General features: G+C 54.5%; 2 protein-coding genes across 10 annotated transcripts in view; one reads left to right on the forward strand and one right to left on the reverse strand.

Moving 5' to 3' along the window:
- On the reverse strand, positions 1-25,765 carry VSIR (V-set immunoregulatory receptor). The gene is made up of 7 exons (XM_006062996.3): positions 25,538-25,765; positions 13,890-14,315; positions 12,992-13,048; positions 6,814-6,921; positions 2,908-2,935; positions 1,426-1,622; positions 1-1,266 (listed from the first exon to the last, which is right to left on the reverse strand). Exons 1-7 carry the CDS (start codon positions 25,617-25,619, stop codon positions 1,229-1,231), a joined length of 936 nt encoding a protein of 311 aa, XP_006063058.2. The 5' UTR covers positions 25,620-25,765; the 3' UTR covers positions 1-1,228.
- Positions 1-26,810, forward strand: part of CDH23 (cadherin related 23) — a 436,720-nt gene that overhangs the window by 367,498 nt on the left and 42,412 nt on the right. The window lies entirely within an intron of this gene.

The following is a 26,810-nucleotide window of genomic DNA, read 5'->3' on the forward strand; positions in this document are numbered from 1 at the left end:
CGCGCTTTAAAGCTCTTTAATGAAATTCCACAAAAGATTCCCCTCCTGTTTGTATATAAAGACAAACCCGGTCATGCCTGAAGCAGGAGATGGGAGCAGAGGGTCTAGAGCAGAGCAGGCCCAGACTTGCTGTAGACACGCCCGCTCCTCCCACCCAACAGGGTCCTGCTGCCCTGATGGCTCAGTGCAGAGTGACTGGAACAGAAGGTCCTCGAAGACTGGGGGTAGGGGTGGAGGGCTCCCTGGGCCTCAGGCACCTCGGAAGCAGAGTAGGGATTTCAACCCAGCTCTTAGAATCTGTCCATGGGGTTTTTACACTGTCACCCACGTAGTTTTTAATAGCACCCCCTCTTCACACTGAAAAGTAGTCATAGTTTGGGCAGTACATTATGTGGTCACCAGCTCTCTTGACCACAGGGAGAGGAGGGAGGAGCCCTCTCCTCTGAACCTTCCCAGCAGGCCCCTGCCCCCCGCCAGCCCACTCTCCCTCCACTCCCACCTATGGCGGGCGGCAGTACAACCTCTGACCTGGCTCCCATTGCCCAAGATGCCAGTTGACTCACAGTGGTCACCGTGCCCCAGGGCGTACTTCCCATTTTGGGGCTTCCGGCCAGTGCATTCTGGGGACCCAGAGTACAGGCTGTGGGAACCCCAAATTTGTTATCAAAGCCCCTCAGAGAGTCTGCTGGTTAGAAGGCAGCCAGGTCAGGCAGGCCTAGCCCCAGAGCCTCACGATTACAAAGAGTGAGTCTGATGGATGAGCAGTCTCAGGCGGGAGTGGGGAGCCAGGCCCACCGCAGTGGGAAGTCTCTCCACATCTTATCCTGTGTCTCAGGCCTGGAGGGTGGCACTGGGAGGTCTGCCCAGGGTGCATGGGTCTCAGGTCCCAGGGCTTATGTCCCAGAGAGAGAGGCTGCCACGGGAGCTGGCAGTCCTGGGGCTTCGAGAACGGAGGTCATCTGGTATCAGTAGCTGGTGAATTTCAGGTCCCTAGAGTGGGATCCCAGCCTCTCACCGTTCTTGAGAGAGGGACTGGACTGTCCAACACCTTCTCCCTTCTGCCATCCAGAGAGGTGGAAGGTCTGGCCATCAGGGGTATTTCAAAGAGTCTGACTTTACAGCTTGGAGGGAACAAACCAGGGCCAAAGGGACCAGTCAGAGGGCCAGCCCTGGCTCAAATGCCCCTGCCCCAGGCCCAGCCACAACTTCCCACAGGCCCCCAGCTGGTTTAGACGGCCTCAGAATTTGGGGAGTCAGGGACAGGGTCTGCAAAAGAAAGGAGAAGCAGAGTGAAGGGGGAGCTCCTCTATCCATCATCCGCCCCCCACAACCCCACACCCTGAGGCTGTGAGGATTCCCAGGGAGGTGGGGAGTGAGGCCGGTATACTGCCGGTCACAGCGCTGTGAGGGAAGAGAAGCACTCACCTAGGGAGGGGAAGAAGACCTCCCCGGGGCCTGGCGGAGACAGAGGAGTGTTGGGCTCAGAGAGCAGGTGCCGCCCAGACTCAGAAGGCTGCCGCTGGGCCATGTAGGACAGGGCCTGCCTGGGCTTGGCCTCCAGCATCCCATGGGAAGGTGGAGAGGTCTCAAAGCCAGGGTTTTCAATTCCTTGAATGTTGTTGCTGGAGAAGCAGGATAGAAGGTCATGCATGCTGCCTGGGCTAGGCCTCTGACCTCCCACCTGACCTGCCTCACTTCTCTCCCCTCATCTCCCCATCCTTCCCCTCAGCTGCCTTCCCACCCCAGGCCTCAGCAGCACCTCCTAGCAGGAAGGGAGGCTCCATGGCCAGGGAGGAAAAGCTGGGCTGCACTCTCCACCTGCCCTGAGCTGAGGGCATCTGACCATCTGCCCCCAGGTAAGAGTGGCTCCAGGACACTGGCCTCAGGAATCAGGGCACAAGTCTCTCTTTGGTCAGTAGAATTAATGGCCTTAGGACTGATTGTCCCCACAGCTTGTCTTGAGCTAAAGGGAGACCTTCTTCCTCCCTCAGAGTGGGACAACCTCTGAGGACCACTCTAATTCTGAGATTCTAGCAGGATCTAGCTAGGACTTCCTGTGACCTGTCTTAAATATTATCCCTTTCAGACACCAGGGAGGAGCTCTGAATTTGGTGTTACATGTACTGGGGCCAAGTTCTTGAGCATGGCATGTTCCCAAGCATGCCCTCCGTGCCAGGCCCCATGTCAGCTTCCTGCCCAGGGCACAACACACACGCTCCCCATCCACTCCATCCCCAAGCTGCCCTCCCCACCACCACCACGTCTGAGCTAGGTCAGCCTCTGCCCTTGTGGCCTGGCTGCTTTCTCCTTGGGGTGCCCTGCACTCCTTGGGGCCTCAGCTCCACGTGTGCTGACCTCTTTTGCATGTTTCAGGGTCTGCATGGGTTCAGCTGCTTCCTCCTCTTCCCCACTCCAGCTGACCACTGAGGCCCAAAGGTGGGTGCATTGTTCATCCAAGCAGCATTGGAGCCAGCCAGCTGGGTGAGGGGTGGCAGGGCAAACAGCCAGTCGGCACAGATGGCAGATGGCAAATGCTCTTCTAACCAGCTGTGTCTGGCAGCTAAACCGGGGCCCTACTACACAGACATACCTCCTTCCTGACAGCTGGCCCAGAGCACAGGGAGGACCAGGAAGTCCATGTCTGTGTTCTCAGCCCCACTGTGATATAAGCAGTGACCGGAGAGGAGAGGGGAAAAGAACCTAGTGGAGTCGGGAGAATCAGTCTGTCCTGGCTATGAAGTTCCCCCAACCCTTTCCACATTAACTGCTGTATAAGAAGCTGGGTATAGATAGATACTGCCCAGCAGAGACCACAGCCCAGGGAAGGCAAGGAGAGAGCCTGCCAGACTTTGACTGGGACGGCACAGTTGTGGCAAGTGTCCTCAGGAAGGTCTCCATGGGCCTTACCTGTCCATCCGCACCAGTTCCTGGGCACCTGGGGACAGACAGAGCAGCTGGTCACAGAGGGAAGGCTTTCCCAGACAGCATCCTGGCCCTCGCTGGCAGACACCCCTCGGGAATGGGAGTGAACCTGGGCAGGGCTGTGCTCGGCCCCGGATCCCACTTCTGCTCCCTCAAGAAGCCGGAGGGCAGTGCTGTGTGTCTACCCAGCAGGTGGGGCCTTGCTCGGCGGCCCGTGTTGACCCATGATAAATTAAACTCTGGATGCATTTGACAAGCGTGTGGAGCAGCTACAAAACCAAAGGCCGAGGTGGTGATGTTAGGCGTTCAGGATCGACCAGAGGCCTGGCTCCTGAACTGTTGTTTCCTGTGGGGCCATTTGTCACGTTCTGGTCGTCAGCCATGATTTACTGGGCAGGAGTGTTGCAAGGTCAGTTCCTAATTAGAGTTCCTGGTCCCCTCTGTTCTGTCTTCTGCATTGCCTAATAGGGTCAACATCTCTCAGAGGAACCCTAGAGGGCCTGAGACTTCATCAGTTCTCAGCTGCGCTACCACTCTCTACCCTGCAGTCAGGCTGCTGCCACCCTGCCCCGCTGTGGAGGTTCCCCATCCCACAAACCAGCCACCAACCAGATGCAGCTACCCCAACTTCCCTCTTTCTTGCAGCTCCCCACGTACTCCCACAGATCCGTCTTGTTTTTTTAAGAGTTTTGCTGCGCGTTACGATGGGGAAACAAGTGGTGGGGGAGGGGCACAGCAACAGAATACCCACGGGAAGTTGCATACAAGTTCCTGAAATCTCCACGGTATCGGAATCATGGCTTCTTGTTTACCAGGGCGACTCTGTGTGGGGCTTCCTGCAGGCCTCTCCCTTCCCTCAGCTCATCCTCTCCTCTGCCCTTGAAGAAACCAAGTCTGCCTGATACTAGGGAGGCCACCATGCCCGTTGGCCTCTGTAGCACACTGCCTTCCTCAGTGCTTGCAACACCTTGTTGCTGTGCTCAGTCCTCAGTCGTATCCGACTCTGCGACCCCATGGACTGCAGCACGCCAGGCTTCCCTGTCCTTCACTATCTCCCAGAGCTTGCTCAAACTCATGTCCATCGAGTCAGTGATGCCATCCAACCGTCTCATCCTCTGTCGTCCTTCTTCTCCTGCCTTCAATCTTTCCCAGCATCAGGGTCTTTTCCAGTGAGTCAGTTCTTCACATCAGGTGGCCAAAGTATTGGAGCTTCAGCTTCAGCATCAGTCCTTCCAATGAATATTCAGGATTGATTTCCTTTAGGATTGACTGGTTTGATCTCCTTGCTGTCCAAGGGACTCTCAAGAGTCTTCTCCAGCACCACAGTTCAAAAGCATCAATTCTTCGACGCTCAGCCCTCTTTATTGTCCAACTCTCACATCCATACATGACTACTGGAAAAACCATAGCTTTGACTAGACAGACCTTTGTCGGCAAAGCAGTATCTCTCCTTTTTAATACGCTGTCTAGGTTTGTCATAGCTTTTCTTCCAAAGAGCAAGCATCTTTTAATTTAATTTAATTTAATTTCCCAAGCCTTGTTCTTTCTCTTCTTCCTGAGTGTGGCTTACTCCCAAGCACTCCCTCCGTGCCCAGCTCTGTGGCAGCACCCTGCCCGGAGCACACCGAACACAGTCCTATCTGTTCCATCTCTGACCTGCCACCCCTGCTCCAGGCCACTCAGCCTCTACCCTGGGGCCACACTCCTGCCATGTCCCAGGTGACTTCTGCTGCCATAATCCCATCAGCTGCTTCTCTGGAATCTGGATCAAGAAAAATGACTCGCTGTCCATCTCATACCTGGTTTCTCTAGAATTGTCCCCTCTGGCATCTCGTGTGTCTGTCTCTAAACCTTCAACCATATAAGTCTTTTTTTGGAGAGGACAGAGGACTAGCCTCAAAAATACTTTTATTAGGAGATAAATGACTGATACCTTCCTGTTACTGCATGTGTTAAATCTGGGGATAAGATGCTATGACGTGGTTGTCCATCGTGAAAACAGAATTTGTTCAGAGTTTCAGAAGGTGTGCTCGTCTTTGGTCATGGCATAGCCCTGGCTGCCCCACCGCACCCCCTCGAGCTTTCTTTCACTGCAGTTTTTCAGCACCCAGCTCATCTGTCCCTTTCACTGCGAAGCCCTCAGTCTGCAGGTCTCCCAGCACTTGCAGCAGGAGATACTGGGGGCTGACCCCAGGCTGCCCGTGTCCTCAGGACATGGCCACAGCGTTCCGGCCTGGGGGTGTCCCCTCTCTGGTTTTCCTTCCTCCAGCCTGGGACACAGGCGGAGCCCTGGCCCAACCCCTGGGGGCCCTGTGAGGATCAGCAGTGCCCCCTCCCCCACCCCGCGCCCGCCTCTGCCCGGAATTTGTTTTCCCAGTTCCTGGGGGCTTCCCTGGTGGCTTAGAGGGTAAAGCAGTGCGGGAGACCTGGGTTCAGTTCCTGGGTCAGGAAGATCCTCTGGAGAAAGAAATGGCAACCCACTCCAGTATTCTTGCCTGGAAAACCCCATGGACAGAGAAGCCTGATAGGCTACAGTCCGTGGGGTCACAAAGAGTCAGACACGACTAAGCAACTTCACTTTCAGTTTCCTGTTCCCTGATGGAGGCAGACCTATGGTCTGGAGTAAGAGGGGACAGAAAGCCCCTCTTTTGCTGGGAGCCAAGCCTGCCTGAGCACGGCCCCTCCTCGTCCCTCCCCCACCTCCGTGGAAGCACTCCACAGATGAGCAGGAGCTGAGGGTGGCTCTGCAGCCAGCCTCTCCCTGGTTCATCTCCTGGGTTCCTCTTTCTGCTCCAGATCCCTTGACCTTCCCCCACCCCAGCCCCAGCCCCAGCCCCGGGGTGTTTGTGTAGATAAACTGTGGTAGCCTTTGTGAGAGGAATAAGGGCCTCCTGAGCAGCGGAGGAGAGTGACCCACTGAAGGGGGCAGAGGGGTGTCCAGTTGTTCCAGTCCAGCCAAAGCCCCCCTCAGTTACCTCCTGCTGCAGACAGCAGGGGTGGGGGGCGGTGCGGGAAGAGGTGGGGGAGGCCAGGCAAGGACCCCTGCCCTCCTGCTCCAGGAGGACTGAGGCTGGCCGAGGCTTGTGGGTGGAGTCAAAGGAAGAGCAAGGGATACTGTTACTGGAAGAGACAAGTGAAAAGGCCTCACAACTGGAAACCTGGCTCTACCACGTGCTCATAAGTGGTTCCTTGAGGGAGCTCCTTAGCTGCTCTGTGCCTCAGTTTGCCCAGCTTTAAAACGGAGCCAACAGTAGGACTAGACTCTGTTATGAGGAGCGCATGAGAGAATGTACATAGCAGTCTGGGCATGGTACCTGGCACAGCAATCCTGCTAGTTAGGGGTCCTCAGCTACGATGCTCATGCGGAGTGTTTTTATTATGCGGTTGGAACTATGCTCCCTGAAAACCACTGAGTTGAAAAGCTTTGAGTCTGAGTCTTACTCACTAAGTTTTATAACATTTGGTTAGTTATTTAACCCTGCTGATCTTAGGTTTGTGACCTGTAAAAGGAAAGAGTTGAATCGAGTTATCTCGAAGATCCCTCCCAGTTCTGATAATCCAAAGGTCATTTTGTCCCAACCGTTGCTACGAAGACAAACCCACCTATATGTTAAAGCAGGTCCCCCAACAATCTCCGGGTGGCAGCACTTTCATAAGCCAGTTTCAGCTACTCCATATGACTGCTCGTTCATTCAACAGATCCCTGTTGAGTATCAAGCCAGCACTGCCAGGGGCCAGCGGGTCCCCTCCTCTCCACCACGGAGCCCAGCCCTTATCTCTTAAAGTACAGAACTGGATCCGCCTTTTGCCTTGGCTCTTCCCTGTGGCTGAGCGGGACGCTGGGGCAGGTCACTCACACCCCACCTAGCCCAGGCAGAGGGGGATACTCACGGCGGTTGGAGGCCACCTGCCTTTGCTTGTAGACCAGGAGCAGGATGAGGGGGAGGCAGAGAATACCCACGATGCAGGCGCTCGTAGCCAGAGCAGCAGCCGTGATGCCTGAATGGACAGAGAGGCAGCCAAGGTGAGGCCCCACTCCCATTACTCCTCCTGAGGGAAACTGAGGCCCAGAGAGGGAAGGCCCAGCAACACGGGGACCCACCTTTACCCAGGCCCCACAGCTAGACCCGAAGTGCCCTGCAGAGGCATGGAAGGTCTGGGAACCCCAAGAGGGCCAGAGCACCCAGAAATCAGGCCAGGCGCTTACAGCTGAGGCAGCTACAGGGGAGAAAGAGAAGGATCCTCATCACAGCCTGCAGGAAACATCTCAACCACCCGGACCACTGGCTGCTCCCTGAAGAGGAGAGCAGGCCCTTCACAGACCCCCTGTCACAGAGTTCAAGGTTGAAAGAAGCCCGAGAGATAAAAAAAAAAACGTGTGAAAGCAGATGAGCGGTGATAACGGCACAACACTGAGAATGTAGTGAATGCCACTGAGTCGTACTCTTAAAAATGGCTAAAATGGCAATTTTATGTTGTGTATGTTCTATCACAGTGAAAAATAAATGAATGAAAAGCCCTCTTTATCCCCTGAGAGACCCCTTGGCTCCAGGACAGGGCCTCTAAAAGTGATCTCACATCTACAGATCACAGGGAAGCATCTTGGGGCAGGAACTAGGGAAATGTGAATCCTTGTCCAACTTAAATTTTTTAAGCTTTCGAAATTACACGCACACAAATTTACAAGTTTTGGTTTTTTTTTTTAATTCAACATTTTGTTCCTCCACCTGTACCTGGGCCCCCTCCCGAGACATAATCTAGATACATTCTCCGCATGCACAGCATATATGGGATCATGTGACAACTGCTTTTCCCACTTAGCACAGCTTGGACACCTCTCTGTATTGGCACAGGGATCTAGCTCATTCTGCCTAGGGCTTATCACAGGTCTCACCTAAGTTTATTGAAACAGTCCCCTACTGGTGGGTATGTAGGTTGCTTCCATTTTTCAGCAGAACTAATAATGTAGCAATGAACTTGTGTAGGCATCTTTGCTCACTCAGGCAAATACATCTTTACTCACTGCAGTACATAAAACCTAGTAGTGAAAGTGCTGAGCCAAAGAGTATGTATATTTTTTTTTTTAGGCTATTGCTAAATTGTCCTGAAAAAAAAAAAAAAAAAAAACAAAAAACAGTTGTACGCTTCTTGGTCCCATCCACGGCATGGGAGGTTTTATTTGAGTCCATCTGCTGACTCCAGGAGTTTAGCTGGGAACAGTTGTGCCCTCAGAACCACAACCAGCATAAATGCTTTTCCTTCCCAATTTTAGCCCTTCCCTCTGACAAAAAATCAATGGGGTAGAATACCTTGTCACAGCGTCAGCTTGGTCCCAGCTTTGGGAAGGTGAACGGGCTCATTGTTGCCTTTGCACTACTTACTTGGGTATAAAAGCTTGTTTTTTATCTCTTTGTATTACTGAATAACCCGACAGTGTAAACAAGCTTTCAGAGGGTTTGTTCAGACCTCGGAAGAGAAAAAGCTGTTTTCGGGTGCGTTAGAAGTACCCGCTGGTACAGGGACAGTTGCTGTGTTGTTACAAAGCAAGCGCAGCTCCACATTAAAGCAGGCTCCCCACGTATCTTAGCGAGGCTGCACTTTGATGCAGAGTACTGAAAGTAAAACATTTTCTAATTCAGACATCTGAGTATCCCTGAACCCCATCACAGGACCTTATTGTGGGCACTAAGAAACCGGCTACAAAGCACCCTTTTCTGGTCATCAAAGCAGGTTTCCTCCAGACTGGCACTAAGCAGCGTATGGTGTAGTCAGTCAGTGACTACTGAGCATCTTGGCCCAACCTCTCTCCTGACTCCGGTCCCCAAGCAAAGACTCTCTCTCTTTGGCCCCTCTAGGGGATCAGGTCTTGGTTTCCTTACAGCCTGGGCTGGGAGTTGAGGCTAGGCCCAGGGAGCAGGGTTTGGGCAGAGCTTTGTGGACCAGCTGCCCTCTGAGACCATGGGCTCCTCTGCAGAGCGCAGCCTCGCCACAGCTCCCCACCCCGCCCCCCATGTGTGGCCAAACCTTAAAAGAGTTGGGGAGGGGTCGGGTCCTGTAGCCATCCAGAGGCAGGCTCATGCCGAGAAGGTGATCAGGCATTGGCAGAGGCAGCTGCCCAGCCAGCACCAAGCAGTGTGCCAGACCCTTACAAAGCGGGGTGGGATAGAAGGGGCTCAGCCTGCTCAGCGAGGCTTTGTCCAGGGCCTGTCAGTACCCCAAGGGTATTTATGGAGGAGGGAGTTCACTAGGACTGCCTGGTTCCAGGGAGAGGGCTGGATGAAACCATACATCCTGCTGTGCTGCGGGGTGGAGAGGTTGCTTCTCGGGGAGATGAGCTGTCCAGCCTCCTGGCACAGGTTCAGTGAAAAACCACAGCCCCTCAGCAGTTCAGGGCTCCTGGGCTCCTTCAGTACCAGCTTCCTCATCACACTCCTCTCTCATCACCTCTCCAGCCGCCTCAAGCTGATGTGGGCCTTCAGAGGATTTCATACACCAGCTCCCTTCCTGCTCCCCCAAGACATTAGGAGACTGGGGCTGCAGTTTGCTGCTATTGTTACTGTTCAGTCGCTAAGTCATGTCCAACTCTCTGCAACCCCATGGACTGCAGTTAGAGAAGGAAAACTCAAAGAGCTTCTTGGCTGGAAGCATCATTAACTGATCTGGTACCAAGGCTGGCTGTGGAGCCCCAGTCTTATAGCAGGGACTGGGGTCTTTCCAAAGGTAAGTGGCAGCAGAAGGCAGGACCCAGCAGTCAGCCCTGGGACCTCCTAAGCACATGGATCACCAGGCGAATGTTTCAAACTGTTAGAAAACAGGATATGCGTCCACCATCCACTGCCACCTACTTGCCATCCTGCCTTGGTACAGGGGAATGGATGAGATGATTTGGGAAGCCAGGCCTAGAACTGCACATTAGAAGTAATAATAGCCAGCACATACACAGCACTTACTCTGTGCCAGGCATGGTTCTTAGTGCTTTCTTTACACAGAGTACCTCATTTTAGCCTCTGCTGCTGCTGCTGCTAAGTCGCTTCAGTCGTGTCCGACTCTGTGCGACCCCATAGACAGCAGCCCACCAGGCTTCCCCCTCCCTGGGATTCTCCAGGCGAGAACACTGGAGTGGGTTGCCATTTCCTTCTCCAGTGCATGAAAGTGAAAAGTGAAAGTGAAGTCACTCAGTCGTCTCCGACTCTAGCGACCCCATGGACTGCAACCTACTAGGCTCCTCCATCCATGGGATTTTCCAGGCAAGAGTACTGGAGTGGGGTGCCATTGCCTTCTCCAATTTTAGCCTCAGAACAACCTTAAAAGTATACATAGAACCATATCTCCATTTTACAGATGAAAAAACCAAGGCACAGGGAGGTTCAGCAACTTGACTGACTTCAGGATCTGTGCTCTTAACCACTTCACCACACTGCCTTTCATTAGAATAGACTCAGGTTGCATATATGACCAGCTTAGTATTTAGCTTTTTTTTTTTTTTTAATTAGTTGCCAACAGTTTAAAATTGAGAGCTCAAGTAAAATCTGGACTTCTGACTTTGATTGAAAATTTAGTGACTCTGGCAACCCTGGGCCCCTCTCCTGGCGTGTGACAGGTGGAACTGCATGTACAGACTGGCAGCTGGGTTTTCACCAGTCTCTGCTTCTCCGTACTGTCTTCCCCACCAGCTCCCTGGCCCTGTGGGCATTCAGTCTTTGATCCCTGACTCAGCACCTTTGATAACACGGGGTGCCTCCCTGTGAGTTGGAAAGGGACACACGTGCTCCCGTTGCTCAGTGGACACACGGTACCCAGAGAACAGAAGCCCTGTCAAAGCACTCACACCCCACCCCAAAGTATTGCTGGGTTTCTCTTCATCTGAGACCCCTTCCACCTGAGTGCCAAGACTCCTCACGGCTGTCGTCTCCAGACCTCCAGAACCCAGACTCTGAAAGGGGACTCCAGCCTTTAAGAGGCTTTCAGATTGACGCTTTACCCCTGCCCTTGACAACTGGGACAGAAGCGAACAGGTGCCTGTGGCCATTAAGAAGCCAATTCCCTGCAGACAGTAGTTCAGGGAAGCAGGGAGCAGAGTGAGGCTGCACATCCCGTGAACTGGAGAGGAAGGAATATGTCAGAACCTGAGAGTCGAGGTGCCCAGCAAAGGAAGCCTGACCTACTCTTAGCAGTCAAGTTCTGCCTCACCCTTGGGCTCTTATCAGTCAGACTCCTGGAACTTCCCAAGTGACTTCTGTTCCCTTAACTCCAGCAGCTGTTGCTCTCGAGTCTAGAGCAAGAAAAATGACCCAGATCGCCACTCCCTCTCCATTCATTTCACACCTGGTTTCTTTGACACTGTCCCCTCTGGCATCTCTTGTCACTGTCTCCAAGACAGCTGACTTTCAGAAAATGAGTGCTTTTCTGAAAATGAATGACTTTCAGAGGGGAGGGCTCCAGTACTCAGGCCGGGTTTGCACACTGGGAAGCAGGTTGCTCTGGCTTCTCCTCTTGGCTCTGGGAGACTAAGAACCACTCACTCCATCCATCTGAACCTCAGTTTCTCCATCTGTGAAATGGGGGCAGTGGCAGAGTTGTCCTGCAGGAGCCCCTGGAGGCAGAAGTGGGACTGGGGGGTTGCTCATAGTGGAAAGGGTGATGGGGAAGTGAACACTCATGGACCCACCCGGTGAGGCTTTCCCTGTCCTGTGCACAGCACGTGTGTGCACACACAGTTGTGAGGCTGCTGCATGGGCAGGAAGGGGCTGCTGGGTGTGGGGGGAGGGGGCTCTCCACCCTCCCCAGGGAGCCACCAGCGGAGGAAGTGAGGAAGGCAGCAGCTTGGTGCGAGGCCACACATGAGCTCTGTGGTGTGCAGGCGAAGAGGCTTGTTCTTTGTTTCTTAGTTCCATGTGGGTCTGGCTCAGACCAAAAGTGTGTTCTAATTTTATTCCTGGCTAGTCTGTCTGTTGTTTCAAAAAAAAAAAAAAGAGTAGTTTGAATAGAAAGTCACCATGGCCTTTGAGTGGGGGCTTGGCTGTGGCTGGGCTTCCTGGCTTCAGCTGTGATGGATGTCCTCCTGGAGGGCAGGGAGAAGGTCTGCACTTTCGTGTCTCCAGGACCTAGGCAGGAACTGGTCCGGACTGGATGCCCAATAAATACTAATAGAGAGAAGGCTGAGGAAGCCAAGAACGCCTCCTGTCAGAAGAGGGGGCACCCCTAAGACATCTCCCCTTTGCTGTCTCCAAGCTGCTGGGTATTCTCACCTGGACTGCTAGTGCCCAGGCATCCCTCGGAGCAATGCCCCTGCCCTCCATGGGCACCTCTGGGCAAACACCTGGGGGCTGACTGCCACCCACCGCCCTGTGCATCCAATCTCCTTCCCCAGCTGTGCGCACTTCACCTCCAGAAGGTGGGGTGAGCACAGTGCCAGCTGACTTCCCTTGTCGGATGTGTGAATAGAAGCCAGTAATGTCATCTCTCTGGGCCTCTGTTTCCATGAGTGTGCCATGAAGTTGGTGACATCTGCTTCGCAGGGTTCTTGTAAGAAGCCAGTGAGATACCAATACTTAGAAGGACTTAGCACAGTGCCTGAGATATAGCAGGAGCTTTAGGAAAGGTCGTTCTGTTCCCCTGCCTCAGCCTCTCCCTCCGCCCTCTCCACACACATAGAACAAGGTTGAGTCCAAGCCAGGAGGATCCACACACACACCGCCCTCCTTCCCATGTGGCAGAGGAGTGGTCCCCACTGAAAACAAGCTCGGCAGCCTGTGGCACCCAGTATCTGTCATGGGGGCACTTGGCCCAAGGTCACTTGCCAGGGCACAGCCTCACCCAAGAGTCAGGGGTAGGACTCAGAAGCCAGCTTCCTCAAGCTTCAGGCCTTAGAAGGGGCGTGGGCTTCTGGGGGCTGCAGCCCAATGGCTCGGGTGAAGGAGGAAGCAAAAGAGAGGGGCAGCAGCAAAAGAGGAGGAATGGGGTTCTGTGGGCTTGGGGTGATGAGGTCAGAGTTCAGAATGAGGTCTGGGTCCAGGGTGAGGACAGAGAAGAACAGAGAATCCAGAGGAGCCAAGAGGTGGTTCCTTACTTTCACTCTCGTTGGAGGAGGGTGGGTACGCGATGCACTTGGATAGTGTTTCTTCGCCTGTGGGAGCAAAGAGAAGGGTCATTAAGCGGGCATCAGACCCTGGCGGCCAGGAAGACTTGTCCAGGCTGGTATGCCCTGCTCCTGTCACAGATACCTTTGCTCATGTCCCCTTGGCAGTGCTGGCCCAGCTACACACACAAACACACACACATACACACACACTCACACAGAGGCATATTTTCACTGCACAGCCAGGCAAGCCCTGCCCATCGCCATGACACCCCCATGGGTGTGTGGCTACCTGCCCACACCCACACCTCTATCTAGTCTACTGCCCCTCGTCATCTCATCTACACACACACACACACACACACACACACACACACTCCTAACTCACAGCGCAGGTCATATATCACAGCCCTGGAATTGTCGTGAGCAGACACACTCCCAGCCCAGGTTCATATGCTTAGTCACTCAGTCGTGTCCTACTCTTTGCGACCCCATGGACTGTAGCCCGCCAGGCTCCTCTATCCATAGGATCTCCCAGGCAAGAATACTGCAGTGGGTTCCTATTTCCTTCTCCACTAGTCCCTATACTCTCTCCCATTAAAAAACCCCACTGTCATAAACAGAGCCCCGTATGCCCTTCCTCTCCATCACACCCAGCGACCCAGAAAGAGGTGTTCACAGCTCCACATCCTCACACCCCATCCACCACCCCTGGAGTGCCAGCGCCAGCCATACAGAATCAGACACCCCCCGGCACAGTGTCACACCACCAGACACACAGCGCCACCCCCACCAGGCACTCGGTCCTCTGCTCATCCTCCCAGACAAGCTCAGACACCATCCCCACAGTGACAGCCGCCCCCGGCTGCCCCACAGAGGAGGGGCTCACCTCTCTGCACCTGCAGCTCCATGGCTCCAAAGAGCCGCTGCTCCGAGTGGTGGTGCCTGATCTCCACCACCAGGCAGCAGTAGAGGCCGCCGTCCAGCAGCGTCAGGTTGCGCATGGTGATGGTGAAGTTGCCGTGGTGGTCGGAGGCCGACTCCAGCCCGTAGCGCCGGGCCAGATCCTGGCTGGTGTTGGCCTGGTGGCTACCGTGGTGCAGGTGGAGGTCCTGGAACGTGAGGTTGCGGATGGGCCGGCGCTCTGAGCAGGCCTGCACCTCGCCCCGCGAGCTGCGGTACCAGGTCTTGTAGAAGGTCACGTCGTGCCCTTTGGCCAGGGGGCCCAAGAGCCTGCAGGTGAGGGTGACGTTCTGCCCCTCGGGACACACGTACAGGGAGTAGGGCGTGGCAATCTTGAACGCTGTCACCAGGTCTGCTCAGAGAGACGAGAACCTGTCACCCACCTGAGCCGGCAACACTCCCAGTACCCACCCAAGTAGGGAAGAACCTTGGCCTGGGGCTTCAAAGATGTGGGTTCCCCAGCCACAAGCTCAGGGCCAGTCAGCTGACCTCCCCAAGCCTCAGCTTCTTCTTTTGCTCAGGAACCCGGCTCCCTCCAGGCTGTGTGGGAGGAGCCACAGGAGCCTCCCCAGGTAAAGCTGGATGAGGCATAGGGGAGACACCAGGCAGGCAGCAGGGTGGGCCGGGCCCGCGGTGTCCCTCTCCCAGGGACGTGTGCGCTCACCCCAGCTCCCGCCCCTTCACTGCAGGCACCGTGGCTCTGCCCAGACCTGGCCCCTGGCACTTGCAGTTCCCGTGCTCAGCACATCAGGTGGGAGAAGCAGAACGCAGCTTGGGAACAGCAGCCCCTTGCCCCGGACCACCCCTCTGGGGGCCATCGGCACCTACTGCCGCTCCTGGGGCCAGCCTGCCCCGCACCCCCTCATCACTGAGCACTGACGCAGCACCTGCCCGTGTGAGGCCTGTGCCAGGGGCTCTATCTCACCTGGATGCTGAAGACGCAGCCTCCCTTGGGAGCTTATGGCCTAGCTGGGTAGACAAGTCCTACATCCTGATAAAGTAACCCCACAGGACAAAGGGCAAAGCCGCGCCAGCCTTTGGGGCACTTGAAGGAAAGAGGACGTGACCTTCCTGGGGATAGTCAGGAGACTTCTTAAAGGAAGGAGAGTCTTTGGGGTTGATGGACAGACAGGAGCCCAGCACATGGAAGGCGGTATAGCAGGAATACCCAAGGTGTCTCAGGGACAAGGACAGGTGTGAAGAAAAGGTCATCTCATCCAGGCGCCTGCCTGCCACCCGGTCTTCTTAGACACGTTTTTCTCATTCATTTTGCTTCAATAAGCAAATGAAGCCATCCCCTGGTCCTCTTTACCCTACCCCCATCTCCCAGCATGTAACCATGTTGACCCCCCAAAGCACTGGCCCTGTAACAGAAAATTCTGTCTAGCTGTGAGCCACAGTTTCCTCATGTGTGCAGTGAGGAAAACATTAGCTACCGTGGGGTTGTGAGAGGACAGAATGAGGGAAAGAGGAGAAGACACTACGTGAGCTCTCGTGCCCTCTGCAGACATCAGAGCGATAGCTATAGTTACTAGACATTAGCGATGTTTTCATTTCATTTGCCATCTCAGGGGTGGTTGTGGGCCAACAGGGAAGGAGGGTTTGGAAATATGTACAGGATCCAAATGGATATGCCCCTTCCGTTGCCATTGCCTGAACCCAAGATAATAATGCCGCTTCTTTCCAGACGCCCCGTCCCTGTTTTACAGCCCGTCTCCCTACCCCTACCCAGAGGAGCTGAAAGCCTGGCCCAGTCAGGACAGAGGCAGCCGCTGGAGCTTTGGAACTGGCTCAGCCTGCAAAGGAGTCCAATAGCTAAGAGTTACATGGACTCTGAGCCTCAGATGCCTCGCTGTAAAACACAGAAGTGGAACAGCTCCCTACCAGAGTTGAGGCAAAACTATAGATAATTTACGTGAAATGCTCTGAAAGTTGGAGCTTGATACCTGGGAGCTAGATAGGTCTCTAAGTCATTTCTGCAATTCAAAAGACATTTCTTAGGAGTGAAAATAGAACAGAGAAGCCTGCTTTGAATTCTTTCTCACCAAAGTGTGAATGACTGGTAACAGCTGTGGCCCAATCTTGGCATGCTTGCATATTTCAAGCAGAGTGTGAGGAGGCAGCAAAGACATTTCCCCCAAAGAATATGGCTGCAAGGGTGGAGTTTTAAGCCCCAGAGGGCAAAAAGGACAGATACGCACCAGAGCCTCCCACTCATGGCACCTGCATGTGAGAGGGAGCCATTTCTAGGAATCCTAGATTTTTGGAAAGTCATTGCCAAGGTGAGCAAAGACTTCAAAGCTTTAGTTCAGAACTTTAGTTCAGAACTTTAGTCAAGATGCTCATCTCCTTTTCAGGGAGAAATATAGATGTCAAGAAAGGGAAAGTGGTTTGCCTGAAGTTCTGGAGGGTATAAACTCAGAACCTGAAGCATGGGGGCTTCAGGTAAAGAAGGATCTAGTTAGGACTAGAAGAATAATAAATAGGATGGGCATGGCCAACAACCCAGTAAGGCAGGTGTTATTTTTATTCCTGTCTCACCAATGAGGAAACTGAGGCACAGAGATGTGAAGTAACTCACTGAAGTTCACGGAGAAAATACCAGTCAGAATTAAACCCAAGCACTTAGACCCTGTACTAAAAGAAAAAATTTCAGAATTTGGCAGCCCACAGACCATATTCAGCCTTCAAATATATTTTACTTGAATCTCAAAGTATTTTACATTTTTTTTTTTTGAGATTGACAAATTTTACAGACCAAGAATTTGATACGAAAATTCTGACTTCCAGCTTCTCTTTGAAAATCAGAACATTAACACTAAACCCAGCTTTCCAGATGGTACTAGTGGTAAAGAATCTGTCCGCTAATGCAGGAGACACAAGAGACCTGGGCTTGATCCCTGGGTCAGGAAGATCCCCTGGAGTAGGAAATGGCAACCCGCTTCAGTACTCTTGCCTGGAAAATTCCACAAACAGAGGAGCATAGTGGGCTACAGTCCATGGGGGTCGCAAAGAGCTGGACACAGCTGAGCGCAAGCACACACAGCTTTCCTATGAGGCACTTGTCAACTGGAACCGAGAGCAGCAGCCTCCTCTTCCCACGGGGCACTGGTGTTCTAGCTGGCCGCAGTCCCCACCTCTCCCCAGCGTTTCCCCTTAGTCTGCTTCACTCTCTTGCCGTCAGTGTCCCATGGACATTTGAATTTCTGGTCCATGAGTGGGCTCCTTGGTGTCTAACCAGGGAGGCATTCCACTCCCCAAGCCCACTGTCCTACAGATATAACAGGCAGGCTCAGAGAGAAAGTGATCCACCCAAGGCCCCCAGCGGAAACTGAGCTACTGAATTATGGCTGTGCCAATAAATGAAAGTGGGAAGTAGTCACAGAAAGGGCCCTTTGAGGAAGAATAAAGACCCACCCAGAGAGTGGACCTGGATTAGCTCTGCCCTGTACTCCCCCTTTTCCCCAACTGGCCATGTGACAGCTCCCACCAGCACTTCTCCCAACTGATACCCCATTTTCCCTTTCCCCAACATTATCTTTAGCCCCAGAACTACCCCCAAGGGTGTGAGCCGAATCCAGATCCAGCAGTACTGGCAGAAGCATGCACACCTTGGGGGCTAGGGGGAGGCTGGCTCAGTGGAGGCCAGGGCCGCAGGTCTGGGGTGAGTGGAGGCCAGGGCCACAGGTCTGGGGTGAGTGGAGGCCAGGGCCGCAGGTCTGGGGTGAGTGGAGGCCAGGGCCGCAGGTCTGGGTGAGTGGAAGCAGAAGCAAGAAGTGAGCACAGAGCCGAGCAGGGTGGGGACTGTCAAGTGGACAGAGGTGTGGATGGGGTGGGGCGAGTATGTAGGCAAGATGAGGCTAGCTTGTGAGCAGGATAGGTGTCCGTGAGCACAGGGTGATGGGGCAGGGTGGGAGCAAGCAGCAGGGCCGCCAGTGGGGCACCAGCCCACAGCCTCCCTGGTCCAAGCAATGGTGTTAGGGACCACAGAATTCCCCAGAAAAGCAGTGGGGAAGGGCTTTTCAGCCCAAGAGGCAGTTTCTTTGCAGACTCACAGGGGAACACAGAACTGGGGTTCAGAGACAGAGCTGGAGAGGGTCATTGCTCAATTCCTAACACCCCAAGCACCCCAGAAGGCCCTCTTCCCCTTTTAGAAAAAGGAGAAGCTACACTGGGCTTTAGGTTTGGGTGTGGGAGAGAGTATTCAGTTCCAGCAAACGCACTGGATGGGTGGGCCAGATGTCCACAGGACTTGTCCTGGGGGAGAGAAAACATCTTGTTTGTTGTGTTTGAGACTCCAACCAGGATAAGGCCCAGGGGCAGCCTTTCCTTAGGTGGACTCTCAAGGGCATGGTGTTAGGGAAAACTACATACGTGCCCATGCCTTCCACGACTGCACATACACATGTGTGTTATCAGGGGCTATAAATAGCCCAGCTGGAATTATAATTATTTGGCCAGAGGATGTTGCTTATTGTAAGGAGCAGATCCTTTTGGACACCTGGGGCATTGTCCGAGACTAGGGAGGAAGGCCCCTGGCTCCAGGGTGGCCGAGAGCATGTGGAACAGGAAAAGGCCCCAGGCCCTAGGCTGAACCTGTGCCTGGGTGGGAACCATCCATCATTGTGCTGTTTTTAGGGCCCAGCCCCACCCCCACCCTGCTGCTGGGTGAGTTTTCAGAGGCACCTGCAGGAAGAATGCTGTGACCCTGGGTAATTCTAGGTCTAGGATTAAAACACTAGCCTGGGTGGGCAGATCCCTGGGCCCCAGTCCCCACTTAGCCATGCCCTTACTGTGTGCCTTGGGCAGGTCCCATCCTTCTCTGGGCCTCCCTTTCTTTATCCTATCTTGAGAGACTCCCCATGTTCCTAGCCACCTTCCAATTCTGAAACCCTGTGACAGGTGAGCAAGGCTGTCTTTCTTCAGGGCAGAGAACGGTGACAAGAATGGGCAACAATACGAAGATGATCACAGGCATTTATGAGCACTTCTTACATGTTAGGACTTGCTGAGCACTTCACACTCATTTAATTCTCATAACCTCTGGTGTAGGTCTTATTATGCCCATTTTAAAGAAGAAGAAATAGAACCAGAGAGGTGAAGCGATTTGCCCAAGGCCACACAGCCCTACGTGGCTGAACAGAGGCCCACACCTTGGACAAGCCAACTCTGCAGACAGGAAGAGCCCTCCACCCTCCAGCGGGTGGGGCTAACACTTCATCCTCTAGCTACTCAGAGTGAACTGACTGACCTCCAGTTGACTTCTGCGCTCTCCACGTAATCATCCTTGCTCTGCCTCAGACCCGAAGCAAAAACATCAATCTTTCATTCCACAAATATTTACTAAGGTCCAAACTTGAGCCAGGCCCAATGCAGAGAGGCCGTGGGGGTGCAGTGTTCCTTACGGGACTTCCCCAGAATTCAGTCCTGCTTCTGCCACTTTCTAGCAGTGGGACCCTCAGCCACAGAGGGTCTTGTAAAAAGCTTCTCTTCCAGTCTAAGGGAAAGTTCTTGTTTGGCTTCATCTCAAGATGCTAGTTTGTGTGACCCCTTTCCCCCTCAAGCAGGCACCTCCTGAAATCCTGTGGGTGTGCATGGGATGGGTGTGGGGGTGGGGGGAAGGGCATGTAAACAGGCCTGTGTATTTTCTCTGACCAGGCATGAACTTAGCCCACAGTCACCAAGGCAACACCCCAGCCTTTGGAGGTGGGTCCCTGGTTCAATTAGTCAGGCCTAGAAGGCCCCACCCAAACAGCTAGACTCTGTCTCGCTGCTAGGGGTTGTAAGTAAACAGTTACTCATGGCCTGCTATTGCTGGCCCTGTGCTAGATGCGAAAGGCCAGGTCCTCACCCTCACAGCGGACCCCACATGGACCCTGCCAGGGCAGCCCATGAGGGTGTAAGGAAAGGCCAGGCTCTGTCTTTATCAAGATGCAGAGCACAGAGGGCAACAGAGGTAAGGACCAATCAGGACTGGTCCTGATTCCAGCGCTAAGCTCCAGGAAGTAGCTCCAGGGCAAGGGGCTGAGGGCCCAAAGCTGGCAGGTCCGCCTGTGGGCCTCCGTAGCCGGTGAGGACAAAGGGCATCTCAGATGTGTTTATCGATACCTCCTCCTGCAGGAAATGTCCATTCACATCAGACCAAGGAGTCTAGGAAGGGGAAGCCAGGCTCTATGGGAGGAAGTGGCACTTCCAGCACCTTGGGAAAGCATCGTGCCTCTGGGGCTGGAGGCTGCTGGCCAGCACACCTCCCCGGGGAGAGCCTGGGGCTAGCTAGAGCTGCGCCAGTGACCACTCCTCTGGATGGCTGCTTCCTCAGCTCTCCCAGGCCTTCCCTGAGGACAGCTCTGTGTAGCCCAGATTGCCAGCTCCAGCCAGCTCCCCTCAAGATCCTGTGCTTTGAGGACCTCCTAAGGTTCAGATTCATATCTCTTTGTGCCCGCCCCTCAGTGCAGGAGGCTTGCTGGTAATGGCAGCCGCAGGTGCTTACTCTGTACCAGGCATCATTCTAGTCACTTCTACATTGATTCCCTTATTGAGTCCCCGCTCCCTGTGAGGCAGGACTGTGACCATCTCCATTTTACCGACGAGGAAACTGAAGCACAGAGAGGCTAAGTAACTTGTACAGAGTTTCACAAATAGTACTTGGTGGTGCCAGGATTTGAGGCCAGGTCATCTGGCTCCTGAGGTCTGCAGTGTAGAAGTAGCCAAGGATTAACCAGGGTCCCCGCCTCCTTCCTACAGATGTACAGTGTGACCTGGCCAATGGGGCTGCCAGCTCCCTCTCCCACTCTCCCCCACTGGTTGTTGGGACAGCCAGCCGGTCCCAGCATGAGGAGAGGACCCAGCTAGAGCCACTGTATTTATTTGGAGAAGGCAACGGCGGGCGGGAGAATTGGGGTCTGGAAGAAGCCCAGATAGGCCTGCTGACCCTGACCTGGCCTCTTAGGATGGGAAACTGCCCTCCCTCCCTTCTTCCAGGAGAGCTAAACTGCCCCCTGCCACCAGCTGCCACTCTGCACAGTGGGGAGGAGCTGATGGCATCTAGAGCATAAGTAGTTTTACTTTCAGTTTGATGGCATTAAATAACATTGAATCACATAGAGAGAAGGCTATTCCCTTTTCAATTCTCTTTCAGTCCTGATTACATCAAAGAGAAAGTCCTAGTTTGATGCCAGTGTATATTCAAAACATCTCTATTATATGCTAAGCTCGTCATCTTTTTTTTTTTCTTGCAAGGTACAGCAGGCTTGGAACCTTCTCCAGGCTATAGTTTCCAATCAGAAGTTACCATATTTGGTTTTCCTATTATGCACTTTTATGATTTTGTTCTATTTATGGCAAGTGACACTGGCTTTCCATTTATGGCAAGTGATATACAGTTTCCTTTTAAAATCTATTTACCTAAGTAAAAGAAACGAGTAGATTTTTTAAAGTACATATGGTAATAGGCAGACACTGTAGAAATCCCCAAGGTGGTGAAGAAATGGACTGAAGGTCAGGAAACACCATCATGGAATTACCCTTCAGAAGCATGTCTTCAGCCTTGCTGAGACCCTGTTACCCAGCCTGCTCAGGGCTCAGATAAAGAGGGAGTGTGTGTTTGTGGTCCCATAGTAAGTGAACAGCAGAGGCAGGACTTGACCCCCTGGTCCCCATGAGAAGTAAGATCCTACATAGAAGGGCTAAGAGACTAGGCTGGCTTGCCAAGGAGCAGAGCAGCTTCATTACTGAATTATTGGTGTACACAAAGGTGGCCATTGTTTTCTCTGGGGGTGGTCAGCCAAAGTAAAATAGGCTGAATATTAAGCTCAGTTATAAGAAAGACCCTAAGAAGACAAGCAAACCCTAGCTTGCCTTGAAATTGCAGAGTCCGCATTTCCAGGGAACCTTAAGAGGAGCCTCTACAGGCACCTGCATGGGCATTTCAGACTCAAAGTGCATAGAGGTGGCACAAAGAGCTGGGCTCAGCACCCCAGACCTCCAGGATTCTAGAGAGCCCTGCCCCAGGGAAGCCAGTCAGTGCCTTCCTGTGCTCTGGGCACTCCGTTGGACAGCAAGAGAGCTAAGGAGCTTAGCTAAGAGCTAAGGCAGCAAGGAGCTAAGACAGTAAGCCAGTGGCATGTGGCCATCAAAAGCCAGGAGACAGAATCATACCACACAACCAGAAGCAGTGCCAGGTGCTATATTGTGTGTGTACCCTTCGCCACAGCCTCTGGGGCAGGCACTGTCATCGTGCCTCTTGGAGAGATGATAGAACCTGCTCAGCCATGCTGAGCAACGCGTAAAATCACAGAGCAGTACAGGGCCATCTTGAGAGGCGAATGGAGGGCTCATTGCCTCCCCGCGCTGGACTGTTAAGTAACGGGTTGTCCAAGAAACCCTGGCAGGCAGGGCACATGACTCCAAGTCCCTAGCTTCGCCATTCTCACACACGGTGGCATCAGGAAGGCCTTGCCATGCCAGCACTGCTACTGAGGGGTCCCCAGGATCTATCAGAAGCTGTCCCGGTGCTCCCTGGTCCCCCTCCCCGGTGAGGCCAGACTGCTCCTGGATGAACAGCTGGCTTAAAACCTGGAGCCTCAAACTCAGTCTTTGGGACTTGGTCAGTGCTGGTTGAGGGGTCACTGCCAGTATACCCGATGGGCACTGAGGACCCCTTTCTTCCTCTCTTCTTTCCCTCAGTCTGCTTGGCCCTAAGACCCCCTGTGTGTGTTGCATATAGGGAGGTGACCCCTCTGCAGTGTACCTCCCACTGGGGCCACCCTGCCCCTGGAGGTCAGACCCAAGCAGGGAACCTTTGCCCCATTTGGGAGAAAAAGAGAGCAACCAGCCCAGCCAGGGGCTCCCCAATATAGCTGGGGACCCCTGCCATTGGGTAGAGGCTCCCTTGTACCCATGGGCTGACCTCAAGGCTGCTTCTCTCCACCCCAGGGCTTCTGGGCAGAGGATCGTGGATTTCCTAAGAGTAGTCCTTGCTGTGTCAGAGGCTTGCACCATTGGGTTACTCAACAAGGGCCTGCAACAGGGGGCAGAGGTAACTGCTTACAGGGGAGGATGGGCTCCTCCCTCCCCAGTGCACCTCCATGGACTAGTCCCAGAGTTGGAGACTCCTGGGTCAGCCTGTGAGGTCATGGCAAGGTCAGTAACTTCGATAGGGATGCCAAAGGGGAAGAAGCGGCTCTGCCATCCTTGGGGTCTTCTGGGTCCTGGCCTCCTAGGTACCTCCCTCCACCCATCTCACCCTGAGTCAGGTCCAGGAAAGGGCTATCTGCAACTTTTCCTGTGCTCCTGAGCATCAGGCTCACCACCACCATTCCCCACGGTGCTGGCCCAGCCCCAAGAGTGGGCTCCTAAGCATCAGGCCGACCACCACCATTCCCCACGGTGCTGGCCCAGCCCCAAGAGTGGGCTCCTGAGCATCAGGCCGACCACCACCATTCCCCACGGTGCTGGCCCAGCCCCAAGAGTGGGCTCCTGAGCATCAGGCTCACCACCACCATTCCCCATGGTGCTGGCCCAGCCCCAAGAGTGGGCTCCTGAGCATCAGGCTGACCACCACCATTCCCCATGGTGCTGGCCCAGCCCCAAGAGTGGGCTCCTAAGCATCAGGCTCACCACCACCATTCCCCATGGTGCTGGCCCAGCCCCAAGAGCTAAAGAACAGGTCTGCACCAGCCACCCCATCTCACCTTCCCGAAGCATCAATCCTGCCCAGGGCAACCCAGCGCCTCAGCGGGCTGGTAAGCAGGTCTTTTCAGTTCACAGACCCTCTGGGTCATGCCTGCAATTAGGCCTGCCCATCTCTTAGCCCCCTTGTTGCGCACTCTACTAGGTAGCATGAATACTCAGTAGCACACCCATATTACAGTTAGGAATACTGAATCCCAGACTAGTTCAAAACTAAGAGAATTCTCGTGACTCCTTTCAGTGGAAAACTGCTTCAAACCCTAATTATCCCCCTGAGCTGGGCCCAGGAAGAGATGGAGTACCAAGCTCTCTCTGGGAAGTCTCCAGGCTGTGTAGACAACACGAAGCGAGGGGCTCCGAGCCTCCGTGCTGCTGGCTGCTCTGAGAGCCAGTGCCCTGTGCCCTAGTCCTCTGGAACTCAGTTTCCCAAACTGGGGCTGCTGAGAGAGAGCAGCCCAGCCAGAGGAGGACCCAGGGTAGGGGTAAGAGAGCTGAAGGGCCTCTCAGGGTCACTTGGAGAGGCTGGGACAGGGCAGGGCTCTGTAGCCAGCGGGCTGCTGGCCTTCCTGCCTGCCACCATCCCCTGCTCCTCTGGGAAACCATGTCTGCCACGAGCCATGGCCTTGGTGCCAAGACTGCTCCCCCGCCCGCTTTGACTCTTCCTGGGGAGCACCCAGGGCTTAGGCAGCCATGTCTGCAGGGTGGGCTCCCTCCTCCTCACAGGAGGCCGGGCCAGCCTTCCAGTGCTGAGATGACATGAGCCTGCCTGCAGGCTCCTCAGTTTCTGAGGTGTTTTCCAGGTTCTCTCAGGCTCCTCCTCTTGCTCTTACCCTGTCATCCGCTCCCTCCCCTTCTTCCGACTCGCCCACTGGGTCCCATGCCAAGCTCCCCACCTCCCTCCTGCCTCCCTCTGACTCCCTGCATGACTCACACTTTCCCTCCGCCTTCCCAGGGAAAAAGTTTAAAAGTTGAGTTCCATAGGCTGCCTGCCGGTCCCCTCCTCCCTCACGATCCAACTGCCCCAATCCTAGACAGACAAGAACTGTCGCCCAGACTATGGGTGCCAGGACCTCCTTTGCCCCCCCAACTCAGGGAGCCCCTGTGTCCTGACCAGGATACCACTTAGAGCTGTGAAAGTCTGGACTTCGGAAGAGGAAAGTGACACCTCCCCGTGTATGGCTTCTGTGTTTGAGCTAAGGAAACTGAGGCCCAAAAGATGCTATAAGTTATCTAAGGACCTAGAAGGGACTCATAACTGAGCTGGGAAATGCCCCCATGTTCTCCCCAGCGCATGCCCTACATCAGTCCCCCCTGGGGGCAGCTTTGCTAGGATGCTGGGAATCAGCTAACCACTCAGCACTCAGACCCTCAGAGGGGTGTGCATGTCCTGCAGTAGACCAGTGCCCACACTGACCAGTGCCCATCAAGGCTCAACCGTGAGTGTCCCCAGGGTATAGGACAGTGGCTGTGAGTATACAACTCCCCTACCCTGTGAGATCCTGGAGCCCTAAGGCGGGGCAGGGAGATGCCGCAGGTGTCAAATGCCAGGGGCATTCACTAGAACACACTGGGTTGTCTCCACTGGGTCCACCTCCTGTTCGGCAGAAGGTGTTCCTGCCCTGGGCTCTCTGGGCTGGGAAGGCTTGGACAGGCAGCCGCTTAGGCAGCTGTCAGCAAACAGATGTGCCTATCACCCAGCCAGGGCACTTGGCAGAGAGCTGCTGCCCGCTGCCAAGTAGTCCTAGCAGCCTCTCTGCCGTGGGGGGTGAGGTCACAGGGGGATGAAGGGGGCTCCCGGGGCACCCCCGTCTGACCTGTGATCCCTACCCTGCCCGCTGTGTTCTCCCGGTGCTCCTCCCCCGCACCCAGGCTCGCCGACCTTACCTCGGGAGGCAGCCAGGAAGAAGGCGAGGAGCACAGGCCTCCAGCGCCGGCTGCCAGCCTCCGGGACTGGGGGAAAACCCATGTCGCCGTCGGGCAGAGCTGCGTCTGGCGCAGCCGGGCCAGAGCGGAGCCCAGGGGCACGCAGAGGGTACTCCTGGTTCGCAGCGAGCGGACGGGACGCGGCCGGCGGGGAAACCTCCGGGCGAGTGAGTGTCGAGCAAGTGAGCGCAGACGGCCGCCCGCTCCAGGGGCCCCACAGCACCCCCGGGCGGCCATGGAGGGCACTGCCTCTCCAAGGCTCCATGGGAGGGACTTCCCACTGTCCCACACGGCCTGGCCCTGTAAGGTGGGGCAGCCAGGCAGTATCCCAGAGAGTCAGCAGCGCAGCTTGATCGCTAGTTTCACGCCTTTTCTTCTCTCCTCTATACCTGTTTGCAGAGGATTAGTATTGGTGCAAAGCCTAAGAAGTACATCTACGTCTAACTTAGCATCATCATCACAGATTGTTATCAGCCTTCACCCACCAGCAGGGGCTTGTACCGATCACCCTCCAATCCAGCCCGGGTCCTGATATGTAGTAGGCACTCCCAGTAGTGGACTGGATGGATGGAATCTAACTTTTGTAAAGAGCTGGGTGAGTTGGAGCAGGCTCAACTGTAGATTCCAGAGCCTGCAACACTCTTGTGCACATGTACACATGCACACAGGTGCAGGCTTGGCACACCCCTACACTGGGACACGTGTGTGGGGTGTGTGTGTGTGTGCACGCACAACATTGGGTAGTGTGTCCCATAGAAAATCACCACCACTCCTCTGGCGCAGGCCCCAGCATCACCTCCCACCTTGCAGCCTCTCTTACTCCCTGTACCCAGATGTCTGCAGGACGCTCTCACACATGCCCACCTCTAGCCCTCTGCTCTTGCACCACACCCAGTACTGGCACTCCTGGCAATGTGTCTCTCCTTTCTTCCAAGTTCTTCTTATCGCTCAGGGCTTGACTCAGGCTCTTTCCCTTTACAAAGCACCCTGAATCTCCCCTGAAGGTCTCCGTCCAGTCTACACCCCCTTTGTCTACCGCACCAAGCCTGGTGTTACGAAACAGCTGGTCTTCCCTCCAGGCTCATTTGCCCTCCTGGGCTAGACTATGACCTTTTGGGAACCAGGGTCTGTCTATGATGTTTCCGAATCCCTGGCACAAAACTGGGCATAGGGGAGATGTTTGATACACACTTCTCTGAATGGATAAGTTGATGTGTAAGTGAGTAGTGATTTC

This window comes from Bubalus bubalis, chromosome 4 (genome assembly GCF_019923935.1).
Source record: "Bubalus bubalis isolate 160015118507 breed Murrah chromosome 4, NDDB_SH_1, whole genome shotgun sequence".
In the NCBI taxonomy this organism is placed as follows: Eukaryota; Metazoa; Chordata; class Mammalia; order Artiodactyla; family Bovidae; genus Bubalus; species Bubalus bubalis.